Below are 25,528 nucleotides of genomic sequence, written 5' to 3'. Positions count from 1 at the left end.
CACAATATGCTGCCCCCCCCCCCCAAGCCCCATTAAAATCAGGTAAACACAGCTCCCTTACTGCTCTGCTGACATCGCCCCGCGCACCATTCAGTGTCGTGGCTGGATTCTCCAGTAAAGCGGTTCAGGCCAGTCTGTGCCCCCCTACTCAGCTTGTGGTGCGGACTGCAGACATTCCAGTAGTGAATTGGGGAATTACAGTAGTAAGTAAATGACTCCATGCCTATTGCCAGCAGCTGTCCAAGTATAATTCATTCTGCAGGAGTCTGCAATACATTGATTGCTGTATTTCAGAAGTCATGTGACATGCGGGAGCATTCAGCAGCTACACGAGGGCCCACGGAGATATGACATTTTGTGAAGCGATTCTTTTACATTCCTCCTTTCTACAGTCAGGTGCCGAGCAGCTTGCAGGACATAGATGTAACTAACCAGCTGCTCTCAAATATTCCATTCATAGTGGGATTATTCATGCATACTAGGAAATCTTAGCCATCCAACTGCAAATTGGTGGGTGTTACAAGCAGGTGTACTCATCCAACACGTCCGCTTTCTTCTATTCATTGTCTAGACTTGTGTGAGGATCATATTTTCCTTGTCGTCTGCAAGTTTGTGGGCTTTTTTTTTAATATACTTTGCAACACTATGTGCCTCTCTGTCTTGTACCATAAATTAATTGAGAACTCGTGTCGGGTGAATGTGTGGTTTGAGTTTGACATGTACTTTGGAAGGATGACACCGTGATAGTGATAGATCGTAAAGCCCGCAGGGACACTGAAATTCCTACTTTTTTTTCTGACATTATTATTAGGTGTGAAACTGCAATGTACTGACACTGGATCAGAGGCGATACAGGCATACTTGCAGAAACAGTCTTTATAGGGTTCTGTGGACGTTTGCATGGTTTGTAGCAATGAAAAGTTTAGGGAAAATTCATGAATGTCATGGTTTGAGTTAATAGAGTAAGGATCAGGTAGTTTGAGCGGGAGATGCTATAGGAATGAACGACTATCTGGGCATTCCAGTAAGACATTAAAGAGCGAGGTGAGGTGGCAAGGGATTCTGCTAGAGATCCAAGAAGAGAGTGCCTGAATTCAGGTACAAAAACACATCTGGAACGAAAGTCTAGGATTGCAACTGAAAGCAAGAAAGAAAGTTAGGCATTGTGTTTTAAAAGCAGGCATATGTGTGGCCCTGATGATGTACTGATTGCAAACAGAAGTTTGTGTGAGTCCACAGGACGTTACCAGCCACTAAAGCATGACATACCTGGGGCGAAACAATTTTCCAAGCAGTGGGAGAAAATCGAATTTCCCAGTCCTGGAGAACACGCTGCAGGCTAGCCACTACATAATCTTCAGCTGGGGGTTGCCAGATATTTAATAACTGCACTCCGGTGGTGGGGGATAGGCCATGATAAGGCAGTAGGAGCAAGAGAGAAGCCTGCCAGAGCAAGCAATGCGAAGTCTAAACAAAAGCCAAAATGGGGCTAGACCTTTGTGCCAGGAGTGCAGGCCAGTAGCGGCCCAGGTGGTACCTGGCAAGTAGGGCTGCCATTGGGAGCTGAAGCAGGAGCGGCTGAACAGGAAACATCTCAAGATCCATCACTGCAGCGACGTAACACCAAGCCCCACCAACACCAGCCATGCGACTTGAGCTGTGAAGGCTGCAGGTGTCAAAAGCCTTCAGTTTCCTGCTTCCAAATGACCATCGCTAACTTCAAACACTGTAGCTATAAGTTTAACAGAAAATTTGCTTACCGCACTGCAGAAAGATAATCTGCTCCACCTGGTCTGTAATAGCCAGGTCTCTGGTCGCCTTTCATTGTCAAAAATCCGAAGCACTCCTGCAAGTGGCATGGTGTATCCTTGGGGGGGCGCTGCTGCTATCTGCTGATGGGGGTTCCAATTCTTCCTCTGCTGTTGGCATGGAGTTTGCATGCCCCCCCCCCCCCCCCCCATGTCATGCAGGTTACCTGTGGTTCCCTGCTTCAATCCGGTTAGGCACACTGCTGTCTTTAGATCGCCCGTTCTGTGGGGGTGTGTGTGGGGGGTGCGGCTCTATGATGGACTGGCATGCTAACCAGTGTGTATCCCTGCCTTGTGTCTTATACTGGCTGTAATCAGCTCCAGCCCCCCATGCGGCCCTGAATACGCATTCAGGGGATGAATAGATAAATGTTATTGTCATTTTAATTTAAAACACTCGACGCCGCCGGACAAAGACGTGCAGAGCTGCTGGGACCTCAGGCATGTGTCTAACCCTGATTCTACGGGACATGGGATATCTGGAATGTCCTGGCCAAAGGCCAGCACTCTTTGACGGGTTACTGCCTCCCGTAATTCCTTAAGCTTGGATGGAGATGCTTTTTAGGGACGGAGGCCATTAATCGGCAGCGATCCCCAGGGAGATGGGAGGGGCGCACGCCCACTAGGGAAGGACCCTGGCCGGGTTCCACATGGCGGGAACCGGGAGGACTGACGCCACCTGGGCGCACCATGCCCTGGAGAGTGAGGTCAGCGGAGACGGACGGCCTGGCTGGCACCTTCACACTGCCTTCTGTTCTTTGGCACCGGGTAACCCAGCGGCCCTGGCAGCAGGCCGCGGGGGGGTTTTTCCACGGCACCGGTGCAGCCAGGATGGGAACAGGGACAGTCTTGTCTGCTGCCTATATCTCATTAGGTTGTAGTTACACACACTGCCATGTTTGGAGAAAAACACATTTTTTAACCAACAGAAACGGTCTCCTCCAGTTATTTTCCTGTATTAAAAATGATCACGCTGCCATGCTTAATTTCTTAAAACTAAAATGCACAAATCGGTGGCTGGGAAAGATCGACTCTAACTTTAAGTTTAAGGCATTGATGTTGTCTGATTGTAATAGGGGTTTAACTTTCAGATGCGCTGTTCCCATGGAGAGGAATGTCTCACCAGCGATTTGTTGCTTTTATAAGCAACAAATTCAGCTCTTGGGAACGCCTTTGATTTCTTTCCTCTGCTAATTCCTTGGGGGGGAAAAAAAAGGAATTGATCAGAGATTGACGAAGGCTGTTTACAGATGAATTGCCCCTCTTCTGTGCACTTTTGAATGGTGAAGGATTATCGGGTGCTGTAGGCCCATACTCACAAAGGCACCCTTTAAAGAGCACCTAATCTGATCTGTGTCTTAACAAACTCGGGCTCCTTCTCCTGCACAGAGGATTACTTAATCCTGCTGTTGTCATTTAGACAACAGCTAAATAAACAGCCATTAGCCATGGGACCTCTCCAGACTCAGTATGTCCAGTGAGCACGACGGAGGCGGCCACAGAACCATATCATACTGGAGATTAATTCAATTGAAAAGTGTTAGATATGGTAAAACAACGATATATATATGTAGCTACATTTCCCAACAGATGGAGGCAGTGGTAAAAATAAGTAGGAGACCTCAAAAGTAAGGAGGAAGTATGGAAGAGTATTATTACTGCAGACATTGCTAGGGCACCCTAGCAATGCCACAAATACACATAAAACCTAAAAAGTTTTTCTTTTTATACGCATCTGAATCCTGTCCTTACGGCTTTGATCTCAGATGCGTATCCTTATTGAAATACTTATGTTACTGGATGACAGTTCTGAGTTATCCTGACGCTGAGAGGCAGGTTTTTTTTTCACATTCCGCTGTCTTCCCCCATTCTCTCCCCTAGGTCAGCTTTGAGCCCCCTGGTGGTGGGGTAATTAAAATGTCACAGCAGGGGCAAGCTGAGGTCACGGTTGCAGAATGGCCAGAGCTGTGGGTGCCCTTAATCCTGTTTGTGGCCGTCGAGAGCCACGCTAACTTGGGCCGGAAGACGGGGAGGCTCGGTCCGGGCAACAATAACGCAGCCGGAGAGAGGGAGTGAAAGAAGGGCAGACATTAAGGTATCTTGGCAGGTGTGTGGCTCTCTGCACATATTCAGTCATTTCCTGACTCTCTCAACTCCTTAAAACCTTCTTCTGTCTCCCAGCCTCTTTCGGTAGGTCTGCAGAAGCAATTCAACATTTCTTCTGTTTACTTTTTTTTTTAACTTACCCTTTCTTATCAAGTAAATGGCTCTCCCCCGTGTTCGTACATTTAAAGCATGTTAACGACCTTCTTCCACCGTCACGTCTGTCAATACTATGTGTTTGATCGCGTCTGTCTATGGCAGATTTTCAGAATTATTATGTGACCCAGCTTTTAATTTGAACAATGTTAAACTTATTAAAAGTTCAACCCCCCTTGGACTGTGCTCTAATCCCTTGCCCCAAGCAGGGCACTGAGCAGAATAGGGCGCAGTGGTATCCTCCTACCAAAGCTGAACCCTCATCACCGAAACCCGCAGGGGTCCCGTCTGCCTCGGCCTGGACTCAGAGCTCCAGTCCTCACATCATCCACCACAGCCTCAAGATCCAGTTAGCCTCCTTCATTAGGGCATGCGGTGGGGGGGCGGGTTCTAAAGCCCAGAGTCTCTCTCACACATACGTGTACATTCACACTTCTAGAATCTTCCACACAGCTTTAATCATATGACCTCATCACAGCATCGCATTAGCAGTCACTTCTACTGCAAACCTCCCGTAGTTTTTGGGTTTTTTTTCCTATTCCCGACTGACACATTAGAGGCAGCAGGTCTGGCTACACACAACAGAACTGGAACGTTCTTGGGCCACACAAGAGATCTGAGCAAAAACTGCATTTAATGGTTGGATTGCACTTGCTGCTGACTGATATTCAGCAATGAGCAGAATGAGAGCACGTGTCCAAACGGGGGAAAACAGGAAATGTGCCGATTTGTTAGATCTTTTATTTTGATTATCTTTTCATTTCGTTGTTTTGTTCCAGGGTTACAATTACAATAGCTGTTCACTGATAAAATACAAACACATATATACAAACAACACAGAGATAGAGACAGGGCATTCTGGGTAAAGTATATATATATTATTTCAGATTATAAAAGGTGTAAAAATGCATAAGAAAGAATAAGCAGTATGATCAAAATGTAAGACACACTATTAAAGAAGTTTTCAGAAATTATTATAAGTGTGATTAGATTCTCATTTTTATTCTCCACTGTGATTCATATCATTTGCTTGTTTCTCTAAGTGCAGCAATTTTTAAAAGTTTGACTTAGCCATATATTAGTAGAAGGGACTTCTGGCTTACACTGTAATAGCAATATGCATTTTAACCATGTGTTTTAAATGAGAATATTTAAGAAAATGAATCCAAAATGTGTATACATTATAAAAATATATAGCTAGGGATATATCAAATTTTTGCCAATTATTTCTTGTCGAATCCCCATCCTGAAGGCCTGTATCTTGTCTCACATCCAAAAAAACACGCAATGAAATACCTAAGCCAATAAATTTGAGTTAAGTTTGAAAATTAAATTGGAGATGTTGGGAAATATTTTTTTAAATGATCCGGTATAACATTAGGTATCGATACATCACATTAATGGAGTAACATTTTGGGAAGATCTAGTTATGTATTTTCATCATCATTACTGAAGGACAATTCTAAGTCCTTCTCCCAAGTCAATTCCTATATACGATAACAAGGTATTCCTACACCTGACAAGACAGCACATAGATTTAAGAGCAAGATTTAGAACAAGAGAAAACCATAACAGTATGTGATTTGGTATTTTTATAAACTTCTTTACATATCTCCAAGAAAGCAGTGTATAATATACAATATTTCTATGGTTAATAATGTGCAATAGAACTGCCAGTCAATTATAGTAGCTTATCGATTTTATAAAGCAATAGTTGGGATTTTAGCAATCGTGGTGGCATATAAAAGATACTGTGCTAACCCACGGTGAATGATGAGTGAATTTATTTATAGCACCTTTGGTAGAAATGTTTCAAAAACTTAGAAGAGTTTGTTTTATTGTTCCAAATGTAACACAGACGAGACATATTAAGTCTCCTGAAGAATGAGGTTGTGAAAAAGCAAGACGTGAAGCAGCCAGGGCTGAGTGCTCCTCCTATCCACCCAGATATCTAAACCCGATATTAGCCAGTTGAAAATGAGACCTTAACTTAGTATATAACAAGAAACATTCCATTGCCATGGATTTGTCGAGATCGATTTAGTGTCCTGAAAGTTTGCTGTATTCAGACATTAGGTCCAGTACAGCAGGGACAGAAACTTTTGGATCTTTTAAGTACAGCAGTAGAGAGATGCAGATTCATACGAGGAATATTTGTATTAGATCGGATATATTTGGCTAGTGGCTAAAAAAATAACAGTGGTGAGAGAAGACAACCTCATCTCCAGCATCTGCCAACTGAGAACCTGTCAGATATTAAACCAATTATGCTGGTGACAGCCGTTGGGCTTAAATACAGAAGTCTGACTAATTTGATGAAATCAGTGCCCAAATTGACGTTTGCCAGTACAGCAAGTAAGAACCATCCAACTTTATGGAATGGTGTCTCAGAGCCTAAGGAAACGATTGGATCATTTGTTTTGCTGAGATGGTCTTTTTTAAAGACCCTGTATATTACGTTTAACTAATCCTGTCTATGCTGGATTAGACGCACATAAGACTTTTCTGGTTATGTTTACGAGTAATTAGCGCCTTGGTAATTAGCTACCACCATACTGTAACATGGGTTTTCACTAACTCATTAAATGAAACAGACTTTAATTTTGAAATGGGGAGCGAGGGGGCGTGGCAGAGAAAAAAATATGCTTTTACTCGTTTAAACTTTTGGGCAGTTCTGGGAGCAGATGCAGTGGCGTGACTTGAACTGTATGGTTGCCTAACAAATTTAGTTTCAAATTATTCCGTAATCCTGTTTGTTGGGAGTTTGAGGATCCAAGCAAAACAGCAGAGGACTGCCAGTGAGACAACACCCCCCAAATTAAGGATTACAGTGCTTTTTAGTGGTTGTCTTCACACAAAATTGAGTAAGTGGCACCCAGCTTCTTGTGACTCAGTGGACAGATTAACGTAATGCCTCGAGCTGTCACCGCTGCTGCCGTCTACAGCCACACAGGAACCCCGTTCATCATGTCTAGTTGCGGGCATTGAATGCATCTAGCTCATAGCTGAGCAGAACCCACACCCCGGACAAGAGCGGCTGAATCGAGGCTAATGAGAGGCGGAGCGGCGAGGCGGCGTGAAGCTGAGGATATGAAGTCGGAGCTGCCTTTGAGGACGTCAGGGCTGCCATTGCCAGAGAAAATACTCCCCTGATAGGCACGCCCATAAAATTACACACCCCTTTAACCCCTTTGAATATTTAAATGACATTCCCAAACACAACAGCAGTACACGCTGACAAGCACGCATACAACAAAGGCTGTGAATAAAGAATGGAAAGTTTATAGATCTGCCTCACAAGAGCTGCATACACCACAGTCTATTTCAGGGATTCTCATAGTCCAGACCGCGGACCGGATGCAGACAGAACTGCAAGTTAATCCAAACCCAGCAACTTGTGAATTAATATACATAAAAAGCCTTAACATGGTTTGAAGTACAAAAGCAATCAGTCAGCATTAAAACATTTCCATTATTGTTATATATTGATGTCAATATAGAAATGTATTGTTCATTCATTAAAGTTATTTTGTAATTGAAAATAGTTCTGGACCTCTGACTGAATAAAAATCTGGTGTGGACCTGTGATCAAAAAATTAGAGAACTTCTATTTCATTACCTAAAGCAAATTGCTTTAGGTAATGAAATAGAAGTTGCTTTTAAAGTTTCTGCATTTCACACTACTGAGACCTTGGTGCCTACACAAACATAGTGATAAAAATCATGGTGAGTCCTGAGTGAAATATCAGTCTCAAGATCACTTTATTATGAGAATGACTGTGGACTAAATTAAAATATATGGATGACATAGAAAACTTTACTTATTTGCTAAAGCACGGATGTCAGAAACCAAATAAATCTAAAAATGCAGAAACGTGTTCTCATATGGATTCTCTTTCTCATACGACTATAAATGATTATAACTTGGCAAACAGATTATAAACATCTTGAAGAATGCACAGAAGAATGACAGGACTTGCTCTGGGCAAACTTTCATGTCATCTGCAATTTTCTGATGGAGTAGACAGACTAACAGTCTTCTTCTTCCATTCCTTCCAGGTGTCCTGTATCTCTCATACACTCCCTCAGGCTCCCAGCCGAGCAGCGTGTGGCGTCTGGTGGAAACTGAGAGCTGCTGGGAGGAGTTACAGACGACTTCTACCTTCCTGGAGAGAAACAGCAGAATCAACAGGCATGAAATTCATTTCTCACATGGCCGCTTCGATGGTTCCTAATCATAACCTGGACTGACAGTCCGAATGCGTTTTTCCTCGCCTCAGACCATCCCAGCTCCTCACAGCAAAACACCGGCCTTTCGCAACGCTAATTGCACTAGCTAACCCCCAGTTCATTAGCCCCAAGCAGAATCAATTAACGATGCCAGCTGAAATTACCGTAATTGTTGTTAAGGAACCGGTGACCTGTTTCCTCAACGGTTCCACCAGAATCCATTCTTATTTGCCAAACTTGGCTTCTGGTTCTGTCGTGGGTGATTAATAGCTAGAATCATAGTCATTAAGCTAAAATGACTATGAGGAAGAGTGCCCCCTCCCCTTCCGGGCAGCCGTTTTTATATGCCCCCACCCAGAGACACGGCAGTCTGCTGTTCGGCTTTGAACCATGCCATGCCCTGCGGCAGGTACGTGTTGCAGTGCATCGCAGTGCAGGGCTGTGGGAATGTTTCGCATCTGCGCAGTGAGGGGGCTTCTGCAGGGCTGGGATGGGGGGCTGTCAGGCAAGCTGGCAATGCTGTACTTATGGTTCCTTACTTGCAGGATTAATACTAATTGTTTGGGAATGACTCTGAGTTCTGGACCACCCAGCGAGAGCGGGGAGGTGGGACCTGGGAACTGTAAGTGGGATTGGGGGGGGGCGGAGATGCAGAAAGAACTTGAGCGATTATGGGATGGCGAGGTGGGAGGTGTGCAGTCTTTCTTTCCTTTGTTGTTCTCTTTCTCTCGTTCCCTAAATGCCCCAGATCCCTCCATTCCCCTCCGAAAGTGAGAGAAGTCCCATCGCTTCCTTAAAGTCACCTTTCTGGCCACGTCCTCCTGAACTGATGGCCTTTTTCTCGGCCTAGGAGTTACTCCTACCTGCTGGTGGGGGATTCTGTAGGAGGTCTTGATGGAGCGTGAAAAATAACGGGCTGTCAGTAAGTTAAAATGTGTAAACACCGATGGGTCCTGGTCACTGCATGAGCTCGGAGCTGAACTGCACGTAATACTTGATCTTTACGGACAAGCATGGCGATACTCCTAGATGAGGTCACCCAAGAAACAGACAGCTCATTCTCGAACAATGTTCCTAATCTGCCTAAGAGTAATTGGCCAAAATGCAATAGTTAGACAGTCCTTTCTAGCCAAGAAACAGCACTGATCAGATAGTACACTCTTTGATGTTACACTCTTCATTTTCTTGGGAATTTCTTATATTCAAAGTCAGACAAAACAGGCAACGAATACCTATTTTTGGATTTCGCCAATAAAGTAATTTGGATTAAGAGTTTCATTCAGTGGCAGAAGAGCTGTTCCAGATGAGAGATTTTGAACCTTCAAACTTTTAGCCTGAACTTCAAACACTTCGTTATCAGTCTACAGCTACCAGCTGACATGGCCCCGGTGTGAAGAGGCATGCATGCTGGCCGGACTCAAGGACAGGCGGTGACAGGAGACACAAGACAAATTGCTTTGTTTGTGAGCTGCGAAGACGCGTGGTTTCCAGTCGACCGAAGAAAGGAGCTGCCCTGCTTTCAGCGGAGCTTCACGTGCGGAGGGGCGAGTGAGGAGGGAGGGGAGACTAGTTGAGGAGCCTCTCTTGCCCAAAGGACTCCAGGAGAAGCGTGCCTTGAAACAACGTGCGCTAACACACACATGGCCATCTATCAAGCCGAAGAGACACGGTGGGAAAATGATGCATGATGCACATGTAGCTGGTTACGGAGATTATGCAGCTGATCTCTCTTCAGATGTCAGATGTTCCTCAATAACATGACTATACATCACACGCGCACAGACACAAAAGTCTGAAGCAACAAAGCTGCCAGTCCCTCTACACAGCAGTGAGCGAGCCTCTCTTTGACAAGCTCCTCCCACAGTGGAAATTCCTGATCCCCCCCCCCCCCCATCCCAGGCCTCCCCCTGACTCCAGGACACAGACCGGTTCCCGCACAACATGGTACTACTCCAGATTCCTCGCCCATGTCTGGCAGACTGACCGACATGGCGACTTGCTCCGGGACCCACAGAGCGACAGCCCTGCCCGTCCGACACCCTGGGTTTCCACCGTCGGCGGATGGAAAGATCCAGAAACATGACAGAAGCTGCAGGAATGGCTGCTTAAGCAGGGCTGCCTGTTAGGCTTCATTTTCTGGTTCTGGCTGCTTCACATTTACTCCTTTCTCTCTCTCCTGCTCTCTGACCCTCTCTCTCCCTATGGGGCAAAGTGGGAGACTTCCAGCATGGCCCCCCTAAATCCCCCACCCCCACCCCAACCAAGCCTACTCCCCCCCCCCCCCCTCAGCAGTAGACTGCTTTTCCACTGCAGCTGCCAAAAATAAGACAGGCCAGTCGGCTGGCCCCCGGGGGACAGTTTGCGTAGGTAAAGTGGACTTCTTTCTTTGGCTGAACATTTCCCCGGCTGAACCTAAGCACTTGGCTCTGTTTATTTAATATTCAGTCAGCTGCGGGGAGTAAGGTTAGCCACAGCTTATAAAACTCATTTAGCGTGACCCCCCAATACACACTCGTACACACACACACACACACGCTCGCGTGTGCGCACACACAAACAGTCCGGCACTTTCATGATTGTACACACATATGCATAAGCCCGTGATCTGAAATTGCACTACTAAATCTGTAACACACTTCAAACTACAGGATTTTTGGTAACAAGCCAGAGTCTAGTGTGGATTTACCTCTGTTTTTTCACCATAGCAACAATTAAGAAGCAGATATGATTTTGCGGCCGACTCGGGTAAATAAAAGAAGCCCAAAAGCATGTTTTAAAACATGTGTGCTCAGTTTGGCAAATTATATAGCTATAATTTTGTAAAGATGAGGAACATTAACGCATCAATAGTTCATTTTATTTTACTGATGCTGTGAAATACCAAAGTCGCTCAAACGTTGTCTTCACTTTATGATGCTGTAAAACAAAAATAAATGTATACGCACTGCAGTACTAATACAACCTTCTTTAGACTTTAATGTGCACCACTGACAAGGTGCACAAATAAAAAATATGCCTCGGTATGAAGGTTTATGGAAAGCAGAGGCATTCCGGAGTCGTTCATTCCCACAGCAGCCCAGATTCATTTCATCCCGCTGAGATGTATCCCAGCATTCCTCCCGCCTGCCTGGACTGGCCGGCTCCATGGAAACCCGGCGGGTCAGAAGTCATGGGGGAAGGTCGCTTTTATCTGCTAATGAGGTTGCTACCTGCAGTTTTCTCTCAGTCCCTCGCCCTCCCTCTCGCTCTTCAGGGCACAGGGAGAGTCCCGATGAATAAACGGTAGTGACACCAACGCCGTCTTCACTCATCTGGACCACAACTTCAAACATGACTTCAGCGAGACACTGGGGGAGGGGGGCAGGGATCTGGGTAGTGGGGATCTGCTAGTGTAGGTTTAATGACTAGTAGAATGTATAGAAATTTAATCTGTATCTATCCATTTATTAAAGATTCTAATATACACGTTTTAACACAAGCTGAGAGCAAATTTAGCAATCCTTACCTTTCAGTTAGCTTGTGTAACTGGCGCATGTTCAAGTCTTTAAATGTATTAAACATGGCGGGAAAAAGAGTAAGTCAGACTAATGCCAGAAAGACCTTCACTTCAAGCAAAGTTGGCTATTTTTTGCAATGCATGTTTTTAACTTAATTGTTCAGATTAGTTCAGTATGCCAAAATCAGTTTTGCAAAATTCAAGCAGAACACCCAAACTAGGTCTATGTTCAGGACATCTGCGTGACACACACTTTCAGATGCTCACGCAAGAAATCTTCTTATTCCATTATATATTATCCCATCATAAACCTAAAATTAGCCACATCAAAAGTGTTGGGATAGTTTGCAAACCCTGCAGACTATTTACAAGGTAATAAAACTGTTACATGCATGTAAATGCGTGTGCATGTGTGTGCAGACGTGCCTCGGATTGAAAATCTCACTCCAGCCAGTTGAGCGAAGCTAATAACCCTGTATATTGAGTGAAATTCCCAGCGAATTCTAAGCGGTTCAGCAAATGTCTGCATTGCAGCATTAGTTTGTGCTACCCAGCTGGCCATTAGAGAGATCTGTGCCCAATCCCGTACTGTATTCTCACACACTGATACCTCACTGGCTGCTTTTGGTAAGGACCCTCTCCGGCTTCGGCCTCCAGTCCCCCCCCCCACACTAGCGAACTGTAAAACACGCCCCCTGTCATGTTCCCAGGGCTGAGAAAGGAGTCCATTAACTCCCGATTTAGCGCCAATGTCATGCAGCCCCTTTGTGAGGTGGTGACACTCTGTGAATGGGAATCAGCGGCCAGCCAGGAAATCCTCCGCCTCTCACTCCCTGTCCTTAGCCCCCCTCTCAGTGGGTTGGAGAGCCGGTCTGTGAAAGTGGGCCAGGGTGGGGATTTTGTCTGGGGGGGAGCCCTAAGTAAGCTGAGGCAGGTGGGGGGGTAGGCGGGTTAGAACAGGAGTGGTAGAGAGAAATGTGGAGTAAAAGGAGAAGCTCTTGAAAGTGTGACAGAGAGAAATAGATTAGAGAGATGAGGGAAGAGATAGTAATGTGAGCAAACAGACCACGCACTCAGAGTAATACAAATCAAAAAGTGCTAAAAAATGGCAAACAGCACACAAAACTTAAATTTTAACTACAATGGGCCTAAATTCACTTCAAGACTAAGTATAAAGGGCCGAGTATGATGCCTTCTGTGTCGCGAGCAAATGACTCAAAGTTAACAGTTCCTCAGCATTCAGGGAGCATTTTGCAAACACATTCAGTTTCATCGCTTTGAAAGATGAGGGGGAGGTGTTCATTACTCCAGGTAAAACCAAGCATTTTCAGCTTGTAAATTCAGACAAAGTACAAAGTGCTCTTAATGAGAAGCTTCACTGTCAGCTCCATTCTTTTTTTAGTAGATTAGATTGATATATCACAAATTAGCGATGCTCATAGTGTCACGGTACGGCATGGTGACGGAGAGACGATCCACGTAGCAGCTACAACAAAACAGGGTTTTATTGATGAGACAGAACACAAAGGGAGAACAGGAAAACAAAGGGACCATGAGGGGTCAGAACAAAACTGGTAGAACAGAAACTAAAGCAGGGAAAAACAACAGGAACAACAATACCAAAGACAGGGAGGAACACAGGACAACTACAATAACTAACACAGGATAACAATCAGGACTACAGCTAACAACCACACAGCTGCACAGGGCAACAGCCACACTGAACCAGTGAGGAACAAACCAAAACCAGGCACTTAAATACACTACTAACACGACAAGACGGAGAACAGATGAGAACCATAACCAAAACAACCAATCGCTAAGGACTCAGGATAACAAAGACAGGTGGGGTATATTACAATTAACAGACACTACAGACTAGGAGATCTTAACAAACACTGAGGGTTATCTACACTAGGAAAGACAAGGAAGAAAAACAGAACATTAACACAATACACGGGCAGGGTAACCATTAACAAGGACACAAAAGCAAAGACATATATTAACAATACTAGACGCCAGGGGATAAAATAAAACCAATCAAACAGGTGAGGATGGTGAGGGCCTCTAAGCCACACACTCAGCCCACTGAGTCACACAGCAGCGCAGGGAGCAGGGAAGACACACTAGGGCAACACCAAATGGGAGGGCCAGCGGGTGCTGCTGACCAAACTGGGAAAAGGCAGACGGGACAGGGCCAGATGGACACCAGCCCTGACACATAATCCCTAACACTGTTCGTGGGGTATAAGTCTCTTTAGAATCCAGAGTATGTGAGACACAGGCACAGGGGAGAGGAAGGACCCAGACAGGCATGCATGTTTGAATGTAGGTGCATATACTGTACTGCAGAAAGCTAGGCTCCTTTTATGTTTCGTCTTAGTACCGTTTCTGTGCTCTTACACCCAAATAAATAAACGTTTTAAGGGCGACACAGTGGGTCTCACTGGTGCCTCACACCTATAGGGTCGTTGGTTTGTGTCCTGTGAGTGTGGATGCATATCTTATTTCTGCAGTGTGGCTTTTGTCCGGTACTTGTTTTGTACTGCACAGTTCCTCATCCAGCCGGGGAAAGTCAGAACAATTCTAAGGGCCCCTGAGTGACTGCAGCTCTAAAAAATTTGGAAAACAATCCAATTGATCTGGGTCGGGGGTCCAATATAATTTGCTTTCATGGGGCCAAAAGTCATTAGCAGCACTCCTGTCCTCATCTGTGTATTTGCTTCCATACTTTTAATTAATTTTGTACTCAGTATGGTCAAATGAGTATGCAAACTCAGTACACATAGCTATTAACACATCTTGAGTCTGAACACCAACACAGTGACCTTCCAGCTTGGCATACATCACTGCTTTGTATCTCTCTCCTGCTCCCCAAAAAGCCTGCTTAACGAACACTGGATCCTGCACAGTCCCTGAGACTGGGAGCTAGACTGAACAGATACTTGATCAGTAGATGTTTTAGGGGCATCATCATTACTAGCTATCGCCATCTTAGTCTCGCCGCTAACTTTACACACTTTTTGCATTTTGCAGCCTCAAAATCCAACAGTCTTCTGTTGCTCTTTTCCTCCAGCTTCACATCTTATGTGCCGATACATGATGTGCTTGTGTCTCTGCCAAGTGAGCCGCCTTTTCACTATTTAAATTTTGCAGAGTCCCAAAATGAATTTAACACTGTGGAGAACATTCATGAAGTATCCTGGGCGATCTGCCAGTGATGGGACAGTGCTTGCAGAAACGTGATAAAGTCACCAAAAGTTTGCAGGATAAAAGACCGTAACTATAACGGATGGAAAAAAACACAAGTTCCTGCACTTCACTTTTATAGCATTCTTTCTAAATTAAAAGAGTTACTAAAAGTGCCCCCTGCGGTCTGCTGTGTTTGATTTCGATTTCCAGCTCCCCTTGGGTTCGGCAGATGTAGACGGCAGTCTTGCCACTAGAAGCTGAGCTTTTAACCTGTCTGCTTGACGTTTGGTATCCTGCATTAAAAAGCATGACGATCCATGTTTAGGCCTATTGATATTGAAGTTCAAAGTTATACATATGTACACACTCTAAAATACATATTAGCATACAATGAAAACGTGATTTTTAGCATAGCATAATCTTCTTGACAAATGAGTTTGAGTTTGAAAGCAAGTTTGACCATAATGAGCAGCATATCTACTGAAAGGTCCCAGCTTCCTCACCCACTGCAGGGTTACGTACATATTTTAATTAGTTTACAGTTTCTGATAGAATATAACAAGCGTGTTCAATGACAAAGCGTTGCTATGAGTTGACGTCACAAATGCATATTTGTCTTGGTCGAATTTTAAATGGAGACGGTGTGACTGAGGTTGACTGGGAGGGACTGGTGACCTTCCTGTAATAGATTCCTCAATGTTTTACCAGTAATAACAGGTACACAGACCACTAACTTGCTCAACAAATTATAGAGGCTACTGATGATTGGGTGGGGGGAATTTACAAAGAGGCACTATTTCTGTTTCTTGTGTTAAGAATTTTCTACTACCTCGATTAGTTCTTCAAGGTAATCCAATAATATATAAGGAAAAGTACATAAGTTAGGTGGTCAAAGAATAGAAAGAAAGATTCAAATAATTATTTAAGTACAACAGTGTCTGGGGAAAAAAGAACAAAGCTAATGAGTGTCCTAAAATTAGATAACCCAGTGATCTACTTTTTGGATTGTCGCCAATTTAGTGTTTAGCATTTGGTTTTCAGCCAGTCCTATGGGATTAAAAAAAATGTTAATAACAGCCTGGCCTCCAGCTGTGACCCGGGCACCCCGTCTTCCCTCCTCTCCCTCACTTCGCAGTTGACCAGTCTGGAAACCCAAACACGTAAAGTGGGGAGTCCCAGAGGGCCCGGGCAAAACCGACACGGGCACTAACGAAGGGGACGAAAGGGAGGGGAATGGGAGGAAAGGAAAACGGAGGGACCGTGGAAGGAATGCTTGCTAAGAGAAACAAGTTGGCTTTCGTTTGGCTAATGACCCTGAGACAGAAAACTAAAATGTATTGCTAATAACTTTGAAAGTACAGTGAAAGCAGATTTTTTTTTACATTTCTTTGCAGAAATTTAAATAAGAAATAGTGGAAAGAAAATCTGTCAAGAAAGTAAATCCAGAGCGCTCACAGGTTTCGTAGTTTCTTCTCATCGATAATCCAAAGGCGCCCTCTGATGGTAAGTATTGGTAAAATTTTAAGTAATCCTAAATCGGTCCTCTTTTTGGCTATTTGTGTTGAATGTGTCGCGTACATCGGGGCGAAGGTGGTTTACATTTAAAAATGTTCACCTGCAAGTAAAGGAGGCAGGAAAAATGGTAACAATAATAAAATGACAGCAGATCATAGTCACAGAGCCTCCAAACCCATTGTTACTTTAATAACATTAAAGGCATTTGTATCCAAAGTAAAATGACAAAAGATTGACTCATGACTGACTGCAGCTAAGGACATAGGAGATGAGCAACACATCTAGCAGGTGTCTTCAACAATGGTACGCAGGAATGCATGGTGGAATCATAGGAAGAAAGGAAGCTCTCACAGAGGATGCCTCAACAGATCCCTGGAACGCAAAAGGAGGTTATGAAGTATCCATCCATCTTCTGTATCCCGTTATCCTGTTGAGGGTCATGGGAAGGTCCGGAGCCTATGGGCACGAGGCAGAGAGCAACCCAGGATGGGGCACCTACCCATCGCAGGGCACACTCACACACCATTCACTTACACATGCACACATACGGGCAGTTTGGTAGCTCCAATTAACCACAGCATGTTTTTGGACTGTGGGGCGAAACCAGAGTATCCATAGCAAACCCCACAATGACACAGGAAGAACATGCAAACTCACTCCACACACGGAGCCATGGCAGAGACACGAACCCTGATTCCAACAGTGCTATCCACTGCACCACCAGTCCACCCAAGATATTTCATAGTCTGTTGCTTGTTTATTGTATATTGTTGTTCCTTGCATTATATATGACAGGAGTATGCACTCCTCTGCAGTTGTACATGGACAATAAAACATCTCAAACTTTGAAATTTTAATGCAAAATGCTGCACTATTTTCACTAACAACCAAATACTGAAACGGGTAAATTAAATGCCCAAATGACACACAGAGCCAACTGCAGCTATAGGCAGCTGGTTAGGGGCCCCACATTATTTGCGCTGCAGAGGAAGTGAAATGATGATCAGTTTTCTTGGAAGGGGGGCCTCCCAAGCAGAGCATCGCCTGGGGGCCCTGAAAAGGCAAAGCCGGCCCTGGTCACAGCTTGTGAAGTAGCAAAAATGTCCTATTATTGTCTTAACCCAACCAATATGTAAAAACAAATAACAATCTTCAAGCCAAATGTATGCAACACACAATGTTAGCAAAACGTTTAATATATTGGGTGTGTGTGGGGGAGGCTTTAAAAAGAAAAATCCGAAAAAAAACTAATTTAAAAACCATTTTATTTACGACTTTTAAAACAACCAAGAGAACGTGCTGTAAGCCCCACACACCAAACAGCAATGAAGAGCTCAGGAACCCTGTGTTCACATTAAATCAGATCTCCCAGCAATCATTCCTCAGAAGGTCATCTGGAGTTCTTCGCCTCTTCCTGTTCATTGCATCTAAGGCAGGGCATTCGTACTTCTGCGAAAGCATCTTCCCCAAGATATTAAACCCTCCTAGAGCTTCGCTATTTGGAACTACATACTGCATATGAAGATACTAAGAATGCTGAGGTCCCCAAGACGCGTGTCTGTGCCTTTCATGGATCGAAAACCAACTGGCTCCTTCTCAAATGCAAATGAACTCTCACTCGAACTCAAAGTGAGGGATGCTGTAGTGGAATCCATCTTTAATGAGGTATTCATCAGAAGCTGTCTAGAGTAGCTAATGTGTGGTCTACAGTGTCATACATTGGCAGGCATGAAAATACACAATGCCTTTATTTGGAGAAGTAAAGCGTGATTGGTTGTTTCCAATCAGATTTAATGTGGTTGGTAAAGTGAAACAATATATCGTGGCAGTGACTATCTGCTGTACCCTATTTGACTAGCATCAGCAAAACACAGGCGGCCTTCAGCAACAACAAAACAACTGCGATTTGTATACTTTCCAGTCCTGATGGACAACTGCTTTAAAAAGAATCAGAACAACAAACACCAACTTGAAAAATAATAGAGGAGAGAAGTGACAGCACAGTTAAATGCCTCCACTATGCAAATGAGGTTGCTGGGAAAGGTGTGAGTACGCCTGCAAAATGCCTGAAATGTCAGCAGTCTCGGCATTTCAGGTCCTTAAATGCTCCTGCTGATGGGTAAATCAGACAGCAAAGGTGACTGTGCATGCTGTGGTGAACCAGCCTGGAATTATTCCTCCTGTAACAATGAGGACATGAAAGGTGTTTACAGCAGAGCCTCCGTCTTCCTGTCAGGCATCACGTCATGGGGAGAGGCACCTTAACATTACTGATGATGTCACTGAGGTGCCGTTTCATTTTCAGGAAGTGCCTCTTGAACTCCAAGCCATCACCCTGACAATGACAACACCACAAAAAACAATCAACTTGAGCCCCAGTTAAAAAAAATTCCATGAAACAATGGAAGGAATCCACAAATGTGCTCACCCCATTTCATAAAAAAACAAAACAAAAAAAAACACACAACTCACCTTTGACAGCCTGAAGTCCACGAGGATCCTTTCCTCCATTTCTAGGAAGTGCACTTTGAAGATCAGCTTGTTGTTGCGACGATCCATTGTGGAAACCGTGACCTAGGAAACACGTGGCAACAAAGCATTGGTGTTTACTACCATCCATCCATTCTCAATACCTGCTTGTCCTACGCATTACTTAAAGATTGTACAGGCCGTCCCCGAGTTAACGTCTGACTTACAGACAAATCATATTTACGAACAGACTGCCATAAAGCCTACTATATTAAAAATTCAGGTCAAATACAATGGTACGTAATAATGAACACATGCACTACTTTGTGATGCTCATGAAAACACTACAATTAGCAATGCATCATCTCAAGATAAGGTACAATATGTGGTTAATTTTCTCATTACTGTACTATTATTAGCATTATGTACTGAACTGAACTTCAACTTAAAAACAGACTTAGGGACCAGATCTCGCTCGTAAACGGGGCACTGGCTGTATTTTTCATAGACGCACAGCTAACTCTGTTACACTCAGTATCCTTCCCGTCCTTTTTAATTGACTGCATTCATACCTGATTGATGCAGTTCTGCTTCCACTTATAGCCCAGGCTTACGCAGGCGTCCGTAAGGGCGGCAAAGGACTGCTCGGCCACAAGGGTAGTGAAAAACCTCGTCATCCGCCGAACCAGGCGCTGCCAGGGGTTCTGTGAAGAGGCGATCAGACCAAATGTCAACAGGGCCGGGAATTAAAAAAAATCGATTTTGATTCAAATCAATCTTCATTTGCATAAATCGATACCGATTCATAAAATATATTAATATATGCCTTTTACAGTCTGTAGCATTTCCCCCGTGGATGTGTGAAGCTTTAACCCCATTAGTCTCGCATGGCGAGAAAATCAATCATTTTATAAAACGAAAAAGGAGGTGAAATTTACCTGAAATAAACTATAGCCAAACAGAGCATGTTACTACCTACCAATAGAGTGTGTCAAATAGGTTTGTGGTGTTGCCGGGAGCTGTGTCAACAGACAGATATTCAGTGCTGACAAATGCGTGGCTTTAGGTGATGGGCAAAAAGCTTTGTCCAAATGCTGGCTTTTCAGTGCTACAGGGATGTTTACTTCCACCCACAATTTGATAACTTTTGAGTGTCACAACTGATACTGAATCAAATTGAATCAAATTGGAATTCAGTGGCTAAACTCAAACCTATCACAATCGATACTGAATCAAATAGAATCGAAAAATCAGTGGCTATACTCAGTCCTATCATAATAGATATTAAATCAAAATGAATGGAATTGGAAACTGAATCAATCTGGGGCCATAGGCATTGGAACTGAACGGATTTGGGAAATCAGTAGCTGTACTCAGCCCTAAACGATACGGGGGCCCTTTTAAACACACACAATATGGCAGAAGTGTGTTCAGTTTGCTGAAGATGCATATTTGTTTGGTGTCGGGCCGTTAATTACCTGACTGGATCCAGGGGTTCCCAGTAACTGGCTCCCCAGCAGCATGTGATCAGGACAGGCAGGCTGGGAGAAGCTGACCTGCGGCGCATCCATCAGGACGTGGCTCACACCGGATTCCCAGAACGGCAGGCCCAGAGTGGGTTCTGGCTGCGAGCTGGATATCTGCACCCTATCCTCACTGAGAGAAGCAAAGCAGACCATTTGGGGGGGGGCGGGGGAGGCTACTGACATCAGGAGCAAAGGAATAAAGAAAGCAAGCCCACTGGCGTACCTGCCCTCCCTGCTGAAAGGAGTCTGCTCCGAATCTGACCTCAGCAGCTTCGCTGCAGGTCTCTGCGAGTCACACTGCCTCTTTACAACTTAAGAAACAGAGAAAAAGACACACTCAGCCAGAGGCGGACATTTCAGGTCCAGGGCAAGGTGAAAGACTTTTTTTTCAACCAACCAGTTGAGTATAAAGAGTCACAGAGTTCTCAACTGGTTGGCTGTAAGAAAATCTTGGTCTGGACATTTACTTTCTGCAACTGAATTGCCCACCTCTGCCGTCGGCCCTCCATATCCGCATGTTCCAAATCCACAGATTTAATCAGTCACGGATTGAAAATATTCAATATTTTCTACTGAACATGTACCGACTTTTTTACAGCATAGAAACTATTTCCACAGCAAGTAATTTAGAGATGGTTTAAAGTATACGAGACATGTTGGTATCTGAAGGGGCAGATACTGACGGATGGGCTGTATACAACTATACAGAGACTATATCGTTCTATATTGAACTCCTAGTTCAAAGACAAGCAACAAAGAAGTACCTAAACTTCATAGAGAACATTAATCAATATTCTAATCAGATGAACACTTCTAGTTAAGCTCTTATGAAAATCATAAACATTCATGCATCAAGGAAGGTGACGTACCGGTTTTAAAGCCTCTGTTAAACCAGCGGTCTTTTTTGATATCAGGTATAGCAATTCTTTTCTCAGGGTCATGCAGAAGAATTTTGGTCAGCAAACCTGAATCACATCAGAGAAGAAAAGCAGTGTGTGTATCGGTGAGCAGGCTTCACATGCTGGGGAAAGTTTCTGTGAAATTAAACAAGCACGCAATTTGAGGGGCAGGGTTTAACTGAGAGGCAGGGCGTCGATCTTCTTCCAGGGCGTAATGTACGTTTTCTTCTGCAGCCAATCAGAATACTCTTGGCAGGTTTCAATAGGCTGGTCCCACGGCAACTCTGCAACAACATGGCAACAGTGCATCACCGAGGTTCAGGTTCACCACTTTAGGGCAGGTGAATATTTGGAGGAAAACCTCACCTCCAGCTAGCATGGCAGTGAGGACGATACCACAGGACCATATGTCAGCCGGTTGGGCGCTAAACTCCTTGCGTGACATGAGCTCCGGGGCCACGTAGGGCAGAGTACCGCACAGACGAGTAAGCTTACGCTCCCGCCCACGGTGACGGAACATAGTGGCCAGACCGAAATCGGACATCTTCAGGTTGTCTGACGAAAAGAACGAAAAAAAGATTTTCAACTACATCCTGCTTTTTGATTAGAAGAGCAATGGATACTAGAAAATGAACATTAACGTAACGGAACCTTTGTCATCCAGGAGTATGTTTTCTGGTTTGATGTCCCTGTGTGTAATTCCAACACTGTGAAGGTATTCCTGAAATGGACACCAGGGTGAAGACATCATGAGATACATTCCACAACACTTCATGCAGCACAAAAACATTAGAACTAATTAGATTTCTCAAGAGTATTAGAACTTATATCTGGCAGAACTAACCCTCCAATAGAGGTCATAATACTGCCAACGGCTTTTTATTAAATACTTCCTTTATTCTTAGTCTCAGCCTGTTATGCTTTAATATTGGTAACCAATGTGATTGTAATGGAAGCTGTGTATAGATCAGAAATTTAGCAGAGACATTTTCAATGTTATCAAATATTAAAAGTATGTGCAACGGCAAGAAAACACAAGAAATTTAATTTTATTATAGGTACCAAAGAAAAATAATACAATTTTGAATTCCTGGTGCAGTTCATATTATTATATGTTCATAATTAAGAGCAAATTAGGATGCAACATATGCATCTAAACGAATCACCCAGACACCAATTAAAAAGCAATAGCTTTCCGAAAACGGATTACAGTATAAGTTATTAAATCTCTACTGATAAGAAGCAAGATGCAACAGGTCTTTAGATTCACTTCTAAAATAGGCAGCTATCAAATTTACTCCCACTGCAAAGGCAGCCGTGACCCGGCTGGCCATTACCAGTTGTTTTCCAGCCGTTACATTACTGGCCATTACCAGTATCACTGTGGTATTGTACCTCCACCTGACTAATACTCACCACACCCGCAATCAGCTGCTGAAAAAATCTCTGAGCATCTTTTTCTGGCATGCCAACATCTGGCTCTGTCCCAGAAAAAAAAAGAAAAGCTTAAATATGCATCGCTGCGGTACTCCTCAACTCAATTACAAGCTATTTAGTATTAGTAAAACTGGGATTTCCTGGACATACTCTAAAGCGTTGTCTCAACTCACCAATGCGATCAAAGAGTTCACCTCCGCTGCAGTACTCTAGGAAGAGGTACTGTGTGTGTCCCTCACGCCGGTGACCAAAGAAGCGCACAATGTTGGGGTGGGACAACAGCTTGTTGATGCACACCTCCTTCTTTACATTCTCGGAGCAATCTTCAGCTCGAGACGTGTCCACCACCTTCACTGCCACCGCCTCCTCTGTCTTTCTGTTAACCAGCAGCCGAACTCTGTCCGTGTCAAGCAGGGGACAGATTGAGAGAGCAAACGGATGACCACAAATGCATGGATATGAAGCCTTAAAATCAACACCATCTATTTTACGTTTCTGTATGTTCAGAGAAGGAGGTTGCCATTCTTAGCCGCTGGCGCTAATGTAAACATGATGGGCCATATGAGTCACCGCGTTGCTGTAGTTGGACTGCTATGCATCAGTCTTGTTCGCTTCAGTATTTCCTCAGCAGACTCAAACTTGTTCATCGTGCATATGTTCCCTTGTACTATATTTGTTGGTATTTGTTGGTTAGTTTCAAAAGATAAATAGCAAGGTCCCGGCGCTAGTCACCGACGGGCACTGCATGTTTCCGACTTACTCTCCATAGGCTCCTTCACCTAGCGTCTGTACGAGGTCCCAGTCTTGGACAAAAGGCACGGACATGGTGCTCCTCCGGCAAATGTAAGCTCTTCAGCTCTATCCTTTCTCTGAGCACAGCAGTGACTAAAATTGACGCGTAAAACAAGCTAAATCAATACAGTATTTTACCACCTTCCAAGTACATTACTTGGGTCATATACATTTTCACGAAAGGGTTGTGATTGCCTAAGGGCACTGAGTCTAGCCAGACAGCCGCTGTCAAATGTATCAGTAATACTTACAAAAAACTCCTCAGACGCTGCAGTCACTGGCAACACAACGACCGAATTTTTCTTATTAAAATATTCATTCAATTCAGAAATCTCTCGAGTTAACTAACGGCACTTCTGTAAATATTCACAATACCAGTTGGCTAGTTACGTAACAATAACGACAAAAGAAAGTTTACACCATTCCTGAACTATAAATATAATATCTAGGATAATTAAATCAGCTAAAACAATAGATATAAAGCATATTTATTCAGACATTAACCAACTCGTCCAGTTCTCCGTCTTGAGGTAAACCTAAATTCAGCTGATTTAGAAACATAAAGTTAATTTAAAACACCCACCTATCTATATGATTAGTACTTTAGAGCAAAATATGCCTCTCAATTTCTTCCAAATTATACATGATCATTTTTAGTTAAACTTCTGCCTAAGCCTGCTACACGGCTAACAGTAGCCGAAAAAGCAAGATGCACACCGCACACGTCAGGCTCATTGGCGCGCTACATCAAACCGGTGTCGCTATTTCCGCTGTCATTGCGTCACTTCCTGCCAACCCGCAGCGCGAGCGGAAACTATTGATTTGCTGTTATGGCTGTTCGGTTATATCCCGCGACGTGGTCACCTAAATAACTAATTTATGCGGTTTTAAATAAATATATAACGATTTAGTATCGGGACAGTGATTCAATTGATAGATTTTCAGGACAGGGTATGCAAATCTGATTCCAGCCTCCAAAATGTTTAACTTCGCACAATTTAAACATGTTAACTCAAACCTGTTATTTGAAACCGCACAAACGTGACTGTGACTGCAAAAGCGATTTATTGAAAACTGATGATTTCTCCACATACTGCACAGGCTGGACTGGCATCTCGCCCTGGATGTCACGCCAGCCTTGTGACCAGTGTTGCTTGGGGACCGTGACCAGGGAAATGTTGCCTTTCTGTGCGAATCTGCCAGAACTAACCCTCCAATAGAGGTCATAATACTGCCAACGGCTTTTTATTAAATACTTCCTTTATTCTTAGTGTCAGCCTGTTATGTTTTAATATTGGTAACCAATGTGATTGTAATGGAAGCTGTGTATAGATCAGAAATTTAGCAGAGACATTTTCAATTCTATCAAATATTAAAAGTATGTGCAACAGCAAGAAAACACAAGAAATTAAAATTTATTTTAGGTACCAAAGAAAAATAATACAATTTTGAATTCCTGGTGCAGTTCATATTATTATATGTTCATAATTAAGAGCAAATTAGGATGCAACATATGCATCTAAACGAATCACCCAGACACCAATTAAAAAGCAATAGCTTTCCGAAAACAGATTACAGTATAAGTTATTAAATCTCTACTGTTAAGAAGCAAGATGCAACAGGTCTTTAGATTCACTTCTAAAATAGGCAGCTATCAAATTTACTCCCACTGCAAAGGCAGCCGTGACCCGGCTGGCCATTACCAGTTGTTTTCCAGCCGTTACATTACTGGCCATTACCAGTATCACTGTGGTATTGTACCTCCACCTGACTAATACTCACCACACCCGCAATCAGCTGCTGAAAAAACTGTGACCAGGGAAAGGTGTTGGCAGATCGTAAGTAATGTTCACATATATTTGCTTTTGGGTAATTTTATCATTGTAGAAATAGAGTCTTAATTTC

At 43.7% G+C, this 25,528-nt stretch overlaps 1 protein-coding gene across 2 annotated transcripts; it reads right to left on the bottom strand.

The window, feature by feature from the left end:
* Window positions 1–17,748: 17,748 nt before the first annotated feature.
* chek1 (checkpoint kinase 1) lies at window positions 17,749–24,429 on the bottom strand. 2 transcript variants are annotated; one of them, XM_023800444.2, is made up of 14 exons: window positions 24,207–24,429; window positions 23,875–23,900; window positions 23,592–23,716; window positions 23,005–23,228; window positions 22,811–22,875; window positions 22,046–22,115; window positions 21,761–21,949; window positions 21,574–21,678; window positions 21,365–21,460; window positions 20,719–20,806; window positions 20,448–20,625; window positions 19,542–19,673; window positions 18,973–19,074; window positions 17,749–18,835 (listed from the first exon to the last, which is right to left on the bottom strand). In XM_023800444.2, exons 3-14 carry the CDS (start codon window positions 23,654–23,656, stop codon window positions 18,740–18,742), a joined length of 1,410 nt encoding a protein of 469 aa, XP_023656212.1. In that variant the 5' UTR covers window positions 23,657–23,716; window positions 23,875–23,900; window positions 24,207–24,429; the 3' UTR covers window positions 17,749–18,739. The 2 variants fall into 2 exon arrangements, with proteins under 2 accessions (XP_023656212.1, XP_023656211.1); XM_023800443.2 differs by lacking the exon at window positions 23,875–23,900.
* Window positions 24,430–25,528: the final 1,099 nt, after the last annotated feature.

Source organism: Paramormyrops kingsleyae, chromosome 18 (genome assembly GCF_048594095.1).
Source record: "Paramormyrops kingsleyae isolate MSU_618 chromosome 18, PKINGS_0.4, whole genome shotgun sequence".
Lineage (NCBI taxonomy): Eukaryota > Metazoa > Chordata > Actinopteri > Osteoglossiformes > Mormyridae > Paramormyrops > Paramormyrops kingsleyae.
The sequence above is the reverse complement of the archived record's forward strand: the minus strand, read 5'-3'. Positions and strand labels throughout refer to the sequence as shown.

Excerpts from the sequence above, each read along its gene's own strand:
- chek1 (XM_023800444.2), bottom strand. The coding sequence starts at position 23,656 with ATGTCCGTGCCTTTTGTCCAAGACTGGGACCTCGTACAGACGCTAGGT. Across the intron at positions 22,116-22,810 it reads AGCAGCTGATTGCGGGTGTG|GAATACCTTCACAGTGTTGG; the intron begins GTGAGTATTAGT and ends TGTCCATTTCAG. Across the intron at positions 21,461-21,573 it reads GATCGACGCCCTGCCTCTCA|GTTTGCTGACCAAAATTCTT; the intron begins GTTAAACCCTGC and ends GATGTGATTCAG.